The 12,848-nt window shown below is 47.8% G+C and overlaps 1 protein-coding gene across 3 annotated transcripts in view; it reads left to right on the top strand.

Moving 5' to 3' along the window:
* CLIC5 (chloride intracellular channel 5) overlaps nucleotides 1–12,527 on the top strand; it is a 151,260-nt gene extending 138,733 nt beyond the window's left edge. For all 3 annotated transcript variants that reach the window (XM_024557763.4, XM_053913791.1, XM_024557764.4), the window contains 2 exons: nucleotides 1,960–2,144; nucleotides 7,782–12,527. In XM_024557763.4, the coding sequence (XP_024413531.3) occupies nucleotides 1,960–2,144; nucleotides 7,782–7,949 (353 nt within the window). In that variant the 3' untranslated portion in view covers nucleotides 7,950–12,527. The remainder of the gene's footprint in view (nucleotides 1–1,959; nucleotides 2,145–7,781) is intronic.
* Nucleotides 12,528–12,848: the final 321 nt, after the last annotated feature.

Here is a 12,848-nt window from a genome sequence, read left to right as displayed (position 1 = left end):
TCGATCTGACGCCATACAGAGTTATTATAATGTTACTGAGTATAGTCTCTGGGCTGTACTTTTCAACCCCGTGGCTACTCTGTAACAATCCAGAACAACCCTCCCAAGGAGCTTCAGTTGCTGTCCTAGGCCTCTCTTACCAAATGTCTCAGTGGTTCTCGGACCAGGTGACTCAGGCACAGATTTGAGTGGCATCCCGCTCAGGTCTCCAACAGGCATTTGATAATCAGAACTGGCAACGTTTCACTTCCCTTCATATGTCTTTTTCCCTTGGATGCTGTCAGTTGGTCAAATTTCAATAGGTACTCTATTAGATTTTTTCCTTCATTATAATTAAGATTTTGTCATACTCTCTAAAACTGAAAAGGATAGAAGCATTTCAGGAAGCAAACAAACCCAATATAAATCACAAGTGCTTGGAGGAGGAGGGAGCATAATACGTATTGCTGAGTACCCACCCTCTGCTATTGCTCCCCTGAATAGGTTTGCAACCCCGTCGCAGTCTAGACAATCACTAGGGGGAATACAAGCATTTTTCCCAGCCTTGCTCACTCCATTCTCTCAAACTGGAAACACAAAGCAGATGATGAAGTACAAGTTCAAGTGCCACACCAGTGAGAGGGAAGTATTGAGAAACCATGTCCAACCTCCAGCTTGTTTTTAAACATTCCAGTCAGCATTCAACTGATTTGTCTTGGGCTGGTGTCATTTCTTTGTCTCAAACAAAAGGCCTTCTATGAAAAGACAGACACAGGTTATGTGAGGAGTGGCTAACAGAGAGCACATTTGGGAAATTTTCAACAAAAGACAGTCCAATGAGCTCTTCTCCCAGGGATAGCACCTCCTTTTTATCTGCTGGAATTAACATCAGGACCGATTCCTGTGACCTCAGGGTCCCGTTGTAAACCAGAGTCTGGGAGAAACATCTGGTGGAGACGGGGCTGATGACACAGGTGCAGTGGCTAAGGAGTGACGCAGCCAGCCAGCCACCTGCGCCACCTGCGTTCCCTGGGCTCGGGTGGACACTTGCTGTGTTGGTGCTCTGGAGCCGGAATGGTCTGTGGGATTCTGGGTGGTCCACTCAGTGAGAGTGACTTTCTGGAGTTCTCCTCTTAAGTATTCTGTTCTGCTCTTGTGACTAAAGGAATGATTGAAGACATAATTTTGGGGGGCAAGACTGTCAAAGTCATCTGCTGCATCATCTTCCTATACATGCTTATCCTTGGAGCCACACCCCTGGCAGGCTTCTGTGCAGCCGTGACCAGCACATGTCCGGTGGGGCCCACTGCCCAGGCACTGCCCTTCCACTTTGGATAGCACTGATTTGGGCAACAACCTTCTCCAGGCTAAACTCAAACATGTCTCCCTCATCCCCTCTGGTTCTCCGGGGGCAGCAAACAGGGCCCCTCATTCTCCTACATCTTGTCCTCCTGGAAGACTTGTCCCCTCCCTTCTCAGGTGGGGCTGGCCATAGTTAATGCTTCCACAAAACCTAGTGTATATCTCTGTCCTGGGACTGCTGTACAGTTGTTATTTATTTATTTAACAGCCCTTCTTTATATAAAATTGTGCGGGTAAGTAGTGCAATATTGGAAAAATATACATAAGCAAAAAAGAAAAAAGAAAGTTGACTCTTGTTGCGTCTTCTGAAGACAAGCAGCACTGAGCTTTGATATATATGCTAGTGGTTGCTTCTATTCGTATATCTATTATCTATCTATTTATATATGTGTGGAGAAAAGACGAGCTAGTGTCTATTGTTTGGTTAAGGCTTGCTTTCTCAGGCCATGTGATACTCTTCTACTGCATCGTGCTAATGGCTGCCAAGTAATCTGTAGTGTGCGGGGAGCTGGCAGGGTGACGGGGCAGGGGATGGGGTTCGGGATAAGCTGCTTTGCTCTGAGGACTGGGGCTGTATCTGGTGACAAGGTTGACACTTCTTTTGTGGTTCCCCGCCAGCCCTGGAGAGAGGCCTGACCAAGGCTCTGAGGAAACTGGATGACTACCTGAACACGCCTCTGCCAGAGGAGATCGACGCCAGCACTCATGGGGATGATGACAAGGGGTCCCGGCGCAAGTTCCTGGATGGGGACGAGCTGACCCTGGCCGACTGCAACCTGTTGCCCAAGCTCCATGTGGTCAAAGTAAGAGACCTCTACCCACACAAGTGCTTGCCAGGTCCTACCCCATCTCGGACTGGGGTCCCCTGTGAGGTCGAGCCAAGGACAGGGCCACCTGCTGGTCGGGAGCCTGGGCTGTGAAGTCGCATGAATAAGGTCCCAAAGCCAGCCTCCACTGCGTGTCGGCTGTAGAGGCAATCTGAGGTTCAGATTTCACTGTAAAATAGGCATCGGTTGCTTATTTCTAGGGTTGCTGGGAGAGTAATATACATGAAGTGCATGGCATTTCGTAAGGGCTCAACATGTAGTGGTTGCTGTTGTCGGATCAAATATATATGGTCCTAATCACTCCAAAGTCTATTCCTTGCCTATTCCGCGTAGGTTTTCACTGGCCACCATCTGCACTAAATGTGCCCTGTACACACGTTTTCTCTGTGCTCAGACCTGCCCCTCATTCCCTCTAGCAGCCCCGTAGGGTGGGCAGGCATCGTCTTCCTCATCTGTCAGTTGAGATGGAGGCTGCAAGAGGTGGCATCAGTTTTTTACTATTCTGCTTTCTGACCACCTTCCACAGGTAGTATAACCCTTTCCAATACGAATCTTAAGGTCTGTGAGTTAGGAAGAAAGGAATTCCGAGGTCACCCCAAATTGGACCACTTTCCGTGCGTCTGTGACAGGCTCTTGTGCTGCAGTGACCCCAGATTTCTGAGGACGAAGGGCCCTCGGCCTCCCAAGGCAGCCTTACCATTCTGGACGACTGATGATTAACACAGCCATCCGAACGGCCTCCCTGCTGCCCTTTGTTCTCTGCAGCAACACAGGACAGGGCTGCTCTTTTCGCCTCATTGGAAGACAGCAGTGGTGTCCCCGAAAGTTTGCTAAATAACGCTTCTCACATGCTTTCCTGACCCTCCTCCACCTGGAGAAAAATGCAGTGGGGTCACAGAATTAGACTGCTCTCTATTTGCACACACGCTTCCGTCTGTTGTCTCGGCCAGACGACGAGCTGCGTGAGGATAGGGCCTCTCTCAGCGTCACTGTATGTGGCCCTTTCCTAAGTGCCCATTTATCATCTAGCTGTGCCTTTATGTACCCAGTTTCTGTCTACCTGTCTCTGAGAGGAATCAGATTCAATCACTCATCAGCTGGATATCTGCCTGTCTTTTCCAGCTGACGTCCTGGGCCAGATATGCAGGCTTCCCTCCAACCACAGCACACGCCAGCCTGAGTTGAAATCACTTAGCTGGCTGTGCACTGGTGTTCCCATGGGCTCCGTCTGAGCTGGGGGCTGGGAGGGAAGCATGCATGCCGGTGCCGGTGCGCTGGGCAAGTGGAGCCCGTCAACATGAAGACACTTCAGGTTCAGGGCCAAGCCAGGGGTCCATTGTAGGTCCGGCCACCTCTCTTTGAAGTTATTAATTAGTGCATACCCCCTCCACCCCCAAAACATCCTTTATTCTCTTTTCCTGAGGAACAATGGCACCATTCAGGACAATATGATTCCAATTCAGTCATACTGTATCGTAGTACGGGAAGACCCCATTTCTAGAAGTCAGAAGACCCAAGTTCTGGTCTTATATCTGCTACCAGCTGGCAGCACGAGCCTGGGGCAGGTCATTCACTCTTTTTGGAATTCATTTTTCTCATGCCTACAAGAAGAGATGTGGATTCTATTCCCTCTCGCTCCTTTTTTCTCTCTCCCTTCCATCCTTCTTTGTTCTCTCTCACTCAAACATATACTGGCCGCCCACTCAAGAACCGCTTGGTGCATAAGGTAAACAAATGGATCTTCCAGGGCCCATGCTTCATCCTACAATTTCTCCAGCTCCTTCAAGCCCTAAAAGACTAAGTTACGGCCCTGTCCTTGGATGAAGCTCAGTGAGTGGTTCCCTGGGAGAGGCTGGGGATCAGAAGGGGGATGGCCTGCGACGGGACAAAGGCTGGGTCTGGCCTCCTGTCTCCTTGGATTTCTGCTGATGCAGCTTATCAGATCCCAGAGACCTGGCAGACCTCTAATGTGCAGAAAGAGTGAAGGGGGAGCCAAGTCACGCCTCCAGCTCAGCTTCCGAGGATGCCAGAGCTTAATCTGGGCTGTGGGAGCTAAGTGTTTGCATATGAAAGAGCAAATTCAGAACATGAGCATGGAAGTTCCTGCAAACGTCAGAGCTTCCTGTGCAAATCCTCACCCCTCACTCTCATGCATCCCCTTCTCTCTCTCTCTCTCTCTCTCTCTCTCTCTCTGTCTCTCTCTCTCATTCAAGTTCATCTTCATCCCTGGATGCCAAGTGGCTCTGGCCCACGTGCTCACTGAGTGCCTGGTTACCTGGTTTGAACTTTCATTGTCTGGCTCCCTTCTAGGTCACATCTCCCCAGGTCAAGCCAACACCTGAAGAAACAACCAGTTTTGTGACTAAGGCAGGTCCGCAGATTCAGGCAGGGAGGACATGGCGGGCCTTTCGTCGCCTCCCCTGGGACCCTTGCCTGGCACTGTGATCTGTCCAGCCTCTGCAGCCAACAGATATAAACACAAATATATTTTCATAGATTGCATTTCTTCTGTTTTCAAACTCATGGTATAAAAGCTTGCCATTAAATTCCGTCCTGGCGAGACTTGAGGCTGCTCTGTGCGTCAGTTTGTAGTGCTCCTCTGCTGCGCGGATTTGCTCGTTAGGCTGCCTCCTCCAAGGCTTGAGGGCAGATCTGGGGACCCTTAGCTTGCAGTGAACAGAGAGAGACCAAGGAGAACTGGGTGGGTGCTGGCCCCCGCAATTCCTCTTGACGGTGTCCTGCTGAAGGACTCTGATTCCATCCCTCACTTTTGCTGATTAGCCACAACTAAGCTGGACACAACTTGGAGGGGGTACCCCGAACTGGTCATCTTCACGGAGAGAATTTAATATAAAAAAGTAGTAAGTACTGAAGAATGAGGAAGACAAAATCTACAGTGAAGTTCCACCTTTAGGAGGCATCTACAACCTCTGGGGCAGGGCGGGGCACAGCAAATGGAAGAGGCTAGAATTATTAAAACTCAGAAACTTCAGTGAGGGGCCTTGGACCTCTGCGGGGGGGAGGCAAGCTCAGAAGACGGCCCGTGGGACTGGGACCCAACCTCTGCAGCGGGGTCACTGTTCTGTGCTGGCCTTTTCTGAGCTGGTGTGAAGACACTGAGCGCCGGCAAAACAGCAAACTGGATGCAGTGGTTGTTACAGGAGCAAAAAAGACTGACAGGAACAGGAAACCAACCACAACCAACCCCCTCCAGCCTCGGGCCTTTCTCTCTAGTGCCCACCATTGGTAGAGCCTAACAGGGAGCAGCAGGCAGGGCAGAAGTGTGATTTGCACTGTCTCAGCCCCAGCACCTCAAAGAAGCAGACACATGCACGGGTAGGTTTGGAGATAAGCAACAACAGCATAATAACCGGCACTGGAGGGATTCTGAGTAGAGCTATTCCTTTTTCCTTTACATAGGGCTGAACGGCAAAGAGGAGAGAACCGTGCATTAGAAAGCAGGGACTGTAGTAAATATTAGTGATTACTCCACAGTGTTGGTTGAATTAATTCTTTTCCTGTGTCACGTTGTGTAAGCCACTCACTCTCCGGCGGCTTCAGTTGGCTCAGGGCGAAGGATCTTCAGTCTTTAAACTTAGGAAATTTGATTACATTTGACACTGAATGCATTTTGATGTTAGGATATCTGAAGATGGGAAAGGTTAAACATAACTGTTTATTGAATCCCTACTTAACGTCTTTAACTTACTTTTCTCATCTGCAGAATGGGACTATAATACACTGTGCCTTATAGAGTTACTTAGCGATTTAAGCAGCTTTTAAAGCGCTCAAAGCAGCGCCTAGAGGAGAGCACATAGCAAACAGGTGTTTGCTGTGTGGTTACTGTTGCCGAGGGCATTATCGAGATTATCGAGGGGAAGAGAAATGAAGAAGCTGTGGTTCCCGTCCGTGTGCTGCTCACGCCTAGGAAGGTGGGAGAGACACTGCAACAGTAACTGTGATTTGGAATAGAAGAGACCTTAGTGCTGTGAAGAAGAGCAAAACTGATGTAGGGGAGTGGAGGGGGAGAATGCACCCTCCTCGGAAACGTGAGCACAGCTATGAGACTGAGCTTTCCATGCAATAGGTTGGCATTGTCCTTCACTCAGCACAGCGTCCCCGGGAGCCAAACAGGATGAGAGCCCAGACTGGCTGACCTGGGGGTTCTCTGAGTGGGAGGATGCTGGAGCCAGTGGTCTGGGGTCCTCTCTAGTGAAGGAGTCAGTAGGCAGTGCTTTGGGGAAGAGGCTACCCTTTGCTATCCTCACCCCAACCCTCGGTGGGCTAGAGGAAGGACCAGCCAATGTCCAGGCCCCTGTGCACACAGCAAAAACAAAACATTCAGAATTTCTAGACACTGACGACAAAACATTAAGCCAAGAGCAGGGCCCTTCTGAGTGTGTGGTCCACGTGACCACACAGGTCACACGTCTGTGAAGTGCTCCCTGGCTAGTGACACCTTATAAAAGAGACCACCCTGACCCTCTCTGTGAAGGAATACATGCAAATGGGTAAAAGGTGGGTCTCAATGAATTACAATCATAGGTGATGTTTCCTGAGACCTGAGTCTGAGCCAGCCACCTCTATAAGCGTTCCTGTGTGTTAACTAATTTATTACTCGAAGGTTGGTCCTGTTTACCTCCATGTTAGAGATAAAAGAATTGGAGCCCAGAGAAGTTAAGTAAATAGCCCCAGGTCACGTGGCTGTTCAGCAGTAGAGTCAGGATTGCAGACCCAGCCAGCTGGGACCCAGAGCCCCTGCTTTTAACCACTGTGCTTCCGTTCCTCTCAGCACCAACGCAGTTTCCCCAGGGTGCCTGGGTCCACAGCCCCCTTCTGGCAAACGAGGGAGAGCACAGAAATCACTACTTGTTCGCTGTTACTGCCACACAACACCCTGAACCTAGATGTACATTCCAACGTCTAACTTACTTTTTATGTTTTTATTCCCTTTTATCAATAAGGATGCTTATGTAGAAGAGAATGAATGAGTGAAAATAGAAAAAAAATTGACTATAGTTCTGTCAGTTAAACATAACCGTTGGTAATACATTGGTACATATACTTCCAGTCATCATACAAATGTTTCCAGATATGTCATGCTGCACTTTAATTGTAATGATCTAGCTTGAAGAGTTTTCCAGATCACTGGAGTTCCCTCTACAGCATCGTTTTTAATGGCTCTCCAGGATACCACTGTATTAACGTATGATAATGTATTTTCCACTCATATATTGCTGGATGTTTGTGTTGTGTACCGTTTTTTTTTTTTTTTTTTTGCCATTCCAAATAGTCCTGCGATCACATATGTGCAGCTGAATCTTTGTATACATACATGATTATCTCCTAAGGAGAAATCCCTAGAAGCCGAATCACGAGGTCAGAGGACAAATTCTATTAGGTTAAGAAATATCAAATAGTACAAAGCAAAATGAATTAAAATACACTGAGAAGGCAGAACCATCCCCTTGCGTCACAGACACGTTGCTGCTGGCCCGTCGCGATGCACGGAGGCAGTTTTACTGGGCGCACTCCTGGGTCACGCCGCTGCCACCTTCTCGGTGATTTGCTTCATGCCCTCACTCCATCTCTGTCCTGCCCTCTCTGTTGCAGATTGTGGCCAAGAAATACCGCAACTACGATTTCCCGGCCGAGATGACGGGCCTGTGGCGGTACCTGAAGAACGCCTATGCCCGGGACGAGTTCACCAACACCTGTGCCGCCGACTCAGAGATAGAGCTGGCCTACGCCGATGTCGCTAAGCGCCTCAACCGACCCTGAGCACGGCCCCCCACGCCCCATCACTGCTGCAGACGAGCTCAGCTTCTCCCGAAGGACTCCAGCTTCACAAACTCCTCGTCCACATCACCCTGAGAAACTCTTTTCTGGTCAGGCCACACCTTGCTGGCTTCATTAGAACTTCCACCTGCTGTCTTTTGTGAAGGTCAGCGCCAACCCCATCTGCTCACACAGGAATCTGCCAGCAGAAATGCTAGCAGTAGTCAAACTCTCAGCCTTTGGGCCTGGTCTGAGTTCTGTGTGTTTGGGGTCAGTGTTGGAGAACCCACGGACGGGATTGTAACCGGCCCTTTCTGCCAATATCACACAGTATCTCCCCAGATGCATCAGAAACATGCGACGCCATGCTCTCCTCTGTCCTCTTGGCAGCAGCTCCAAGGCCAAGGACAAATGCCATCTTAGTTCTTATTAGAAAGAGCTCCCCTGCTCTGAGGGCAGACAGAGAGAGTGAATGGAGAGGCACCTAGCAGGCAGGACTTTGGCATCTGGCAGACCCGCCTGAAGTCGCTCACTACTTTCTGACACTCCGGGCACACTGGGGACTCTGGGTGCAGTCTCAGTTTACCTCAGTGCCGTGAATGTCGCAATGCTGCCGTGCACCTGGCTGACACGGACCTTTGCTTTCATGCTGCCCGGGCCTTGCCAGAAAAGGAAATTGGCATGCAATTCCAAACTGGGGGGACTGGGGTGGGGAGGGGAGGGGAGCAGTGTTGATGCCAAAAGGCCCATGGGGGTCTACCAGCCACGGGGTTTGCTTGCTTAGGGGTGGTTGCTTTGTTGCAGGTTACATGCCTGGGTTTGACTGTGTTTATCTACGAGTGAATTTTGGTCCATGAGAAAGCAGATGTGCGTGGGAGGGGGAGGGATGGGGGAACACGAAAGAGTCCCTTATGATGCTCAACGATCCCTGAGAATTTTGAGGACAGGTCTTCTGTCTCATGATCTAACTTAAGTCTTGAACTGGTGATGTCATGTAACTACCAACTTTATAGCAAAAACCCAAGAATTGGCCAAAAATGACTTTGCAGGCTCTTCACGGTGTTTCTGGACGCGGGTCTGCTATCTGGGTGCTCCCGGACAGCCACTCCAGACGGATTCCACCGCAGCCTCTGATGGATGAGAGTCCCAACGAGGAGGTGGCAGGATCGTGGACCCTTAGGAAGAAAGTCCTGGAGCCGTTCTGACTGGGAAACCATGTGGTTTGAACTTGAGAAAAAAAATATGCGCATCTGGGTTAATGTTCTTACCATCTGACTCAGCTACCAGACGATGAAAAGGAAACTTTATTTTAGATAATATTGCTCTCCTTAGCTGTTGTTCTTGGGTTTCACCTCCTTAGAATCTCACCCTGCGTGAGCGTGGGGGCCAGTGCAAAGGAAACTAAGAGAAATGAACTAATCATCAACTCCCTCTCCCAGGGAACTCCCTGTGAGGAAAGCTACCCGCCACAGACCCTCACCTTCAACAATCCTCCCTTCTATGGTGCCTGTCGGCGGAGAGTGAGGTTCCCAAATGCTGGAGAGCCCCAGGACTTGGCTCATGGCTCAGGGAGGGTAGAGCGGCATGGGTCTTTTCCACAGAAACATCAACAAATTCTAACCCAAGCAATCCCTGGACCTACCCGCCTCCAGGGAGCATTGAAGGAAAAAGTGGCCCGTTGATCAGAGCAGAAAGGGGAGCAAGCAGGGGGTGTCCTTCAGCCCACTGAGGAAGAGGAAATTTCTCAGTAGGACATTTTATAAGCCTGAGCGTTTTGAAAGGCAAAATGAGTTGATTCATTTCCACTTCTAAAGGATCCTTTCCACAACTCCCTGGAAACCTGTCCCTAGAGGTGTTTAAAATGGAGGACTGGTGAGGAAATAGCCTTCTTTTACCTTAAGGAAAAGCCCCAAACTGGCCTCCTGGGGAATGAAAGCTTGAATGATCCCAAAGGACTTTTAATTTGTGTGAAATGTTCTTATCCTGGGAAATCCTTCCCTGACCTTCGCATCCCAGGCACCACGACCTAAGGGGCAGTCTGCTCTCCCGAGATCCACGGTGGTGGCCCTGTTCTTGAAGCACAGCCGTGTAGCAGAGCCAGGGCAGCAGAGAAAACAGAAGGACGCCAGGAGGACCGACTGCCCCGGAGGGGTTGGCAGACACGGACAACCTTGATTTGATGTTCAGAGTTCCAATAACTGGCCGGGCTTTAAAAACAAACAGGCCAAACCAAATCAATATTGTTGTTTCTAGCTGTTCCTTCTGTGGTTGACTTAATTTTACATAAATAACAAAATTAATAGGCGGGGGGGCAGTTATATGATTAATTATAACTATTTAAAAGAGGGGAAGGAGTTAGCGATGGAAGGATACTTAATTCAGGAATATCTTTTTATTTCAATAGTACATTACCATATAATGCAACTATTGACTTAGAGATTTAAAATCTTATGACCAGATTTATCAGAGTATTTTTAAATAATGTTAACATGACCTTCCGATTCTTTTTTTTTTTTCAAAAAAGATTTTTCTTTAGATTCTTCAGTCTCCTGGGGCTTTGGCCATAACCTTGTCTTACACATAGCAAATCATACCCCAGCAACAGTGTGGTAGGTTCTTCGGTGTCCCCAGCACCAGCTCAGGGAGTACCGGCGGTTTGCGGTTTGACTACCCGCTCCAGAATTTTAAGACGGGAGGTGACTCTTGTCATTGGTCTTGAATGCACACTAATCCCTCAGAAAGCATTTCAGTGTGGCCCAGAAATGGGATTAATTTGGGTTGCGTTCCTGTTTTATATTTTACTTATTTCTCTCCTGTGACTGTCATGTCACTCTTTTTTATTGTGGGGTAGCTGAGAGGAAGGCTGAGGCAGAACAAGAGTCAAACTCTGAGTGACTGTTGAATTTGCCCACCTACTCAGCACTGTCTACCTCTCTGGTTGGCCCAGAGTGAAGCTACTGGAGAAGATTTTAATAACTATAAGAGATGAGCTAAATCAGTAAAATCTTGACTGGTCCACGGCATAGCGCCTTCCGTTGTTTGCCTTCCTCTCTTGACAAAGGAAGTCAAATAGATGCCTGACAATCCAGAATCACAGGCTCGAGTAGGCGGATCTTGTTTAAACAAGGGATGCAGCTCTCTGGCACCCAACTAAGGAGTTGGAAGTGAAAACCACTCAGTTTCTTTGGCCACAGGATCTCAGACTAGTTTCAGCTTCTCAGGAAGTGGTGCTGTCCCTAGTGGTGACTTCTGCTGGTGGGGACAGTGAGGATCTTGAATATTAATTAGAAAAAAAAACATGTTTTCTAGCATTTGTCAAATGAAGCAACGGAAGCTCTTCACCACACCCGTGCCCACTGGCAACTGCGGACAGAAAATACAAAGCATCATAGAATTGCCACAAAATGGGTCACACCTGGAATAGAGCCTAAAGCTCTGAGAGTCTCAGGAATGAGCAAGATCTGGGTGGGGGTGGGGGGGAGGAAATGGAGGCAGAGTCAGGAAGGTGCAGTTGTGTCTAGTAAGAGTTTTTCATCATAAGAAACCCCTGGGAGTCTGTATCTAAAATTTAGCTGGTCCAGAGGCAGCAGATACCCAGGAGGTGCCGGTGTGTCTCGGCCCTATTCCCCCCCACCGGCCTGGAGCCATTTCACCAGCACAGGGCGTCTCCCTCCTTGGAAAGGCGAAGCATTAACTTAGAGTTAAAATTAGGACCACGATTCCCAAGGGATAACTTCCTTATGTTTGCGTGTGACATTACAAAGAATCTTAAGCATTAAAGAAAGAAGTCTGCGTGTAAAGAAAGCAGCCTGGTTCTGGTGTCGGGAGAACTGACGGAGTCACGCTGCCGGCCTTGGGCCCGTTTTGCGCACAGGGACGATTGTCTTCTGTTCTCGCCCTTCAGCATCCAAACCAAACAGCTGTGCCTGCCTCCTGCCTTCACGTTTCTCTCCCTTTGTCAATATTCTTTTCCCAGCTTAGTTTCAGCATACTTTCAGTTCATAACTAGGTATGATTCAAGTGTGCATAAGTTTATTTAATATTACTTAAGGAAACAGGTCCAATCCTTCCCTCCCTAACCAAACAGAAAATAAAAGATGGCCTCATTAGAGGGTTTGGGCTCATCTGTGTTTCTACAAAAGCAATCTGTTTTATGGCAGAACATAGTTTTAAGGATCCAGTTATCTAAGGTATATGTTATATAGCTAGAGATTTCACATATATTTAAAACATAAAATATCCAGCTGATGTTTGAATTTGTCTTACTTTCCTGACTACCCAGCGTTCCCCTTTTATAAGCTGGAGAGTTAACTAATTTAGCAAAAGATGCTTAGCTTTTATGACAGAGCAAACATTTGATTTTGTAAAGACACTCCTAACAATGGTTACTTGATTTTTCTCAAGACCTTTAACTGTGGTGATAACATAATAGGACTTGCTTTCCAGCCTTAATGAATGTAAAATGCCTTTTAATGAAGATATTGCTGAGTGTTTTCCTCATCTGAACCAGTTATAAATTTGTTCCCCAGTCTTGACTGGTATTGACTGATTCAAATAAAGTTGGTTTATTTTCAAATATTACCAGAGTGATCATCAGACTTCTTCTTTGAGGTGAGGATTTCCTGTGCTATTTTAAATGACAAGTATGAAATACTGATTTTTTTTTCAAAATAAAGGTTATTTTATTTTCCATTATAAAAGCAAATACAAACTTTCAGTTACGAAATACATTTTTACAAAAGAAAATATGTTCATTCTCCTTAAAAATTAAAAGCATATGAAAAGAAAAGGCAGAAGATGAGAAGGAAAAGCAAAAGCTTGTGACCTAGCCATCCGAAAACTGACTTTTATTTTAGCAAGGCTAAAATTGTATCTTAAATACATGGTCTGGTAAAAAAAGAC

Source organism: Desmodus rotundus, chromosome 11, assembly GCF_022682495.2.
Source record: "Desmodus rotundus isolate HL8 chromosome 11, HLdesRot8A.1, whole genome shotgun sequence".
In the NCBI taxonomy this organism is placed as follows: Eukaryota; Metazoa; Chordata; class Mammalia; order Chiroptera; family Phyllostomidae; genus Desmodus; species Desmodus rotundus.
The sequence above is the reverse complement of the archived record's forward strand: the minus strand, read 5'-3'. Positions and strand labels throughout refer to the sequence as shown.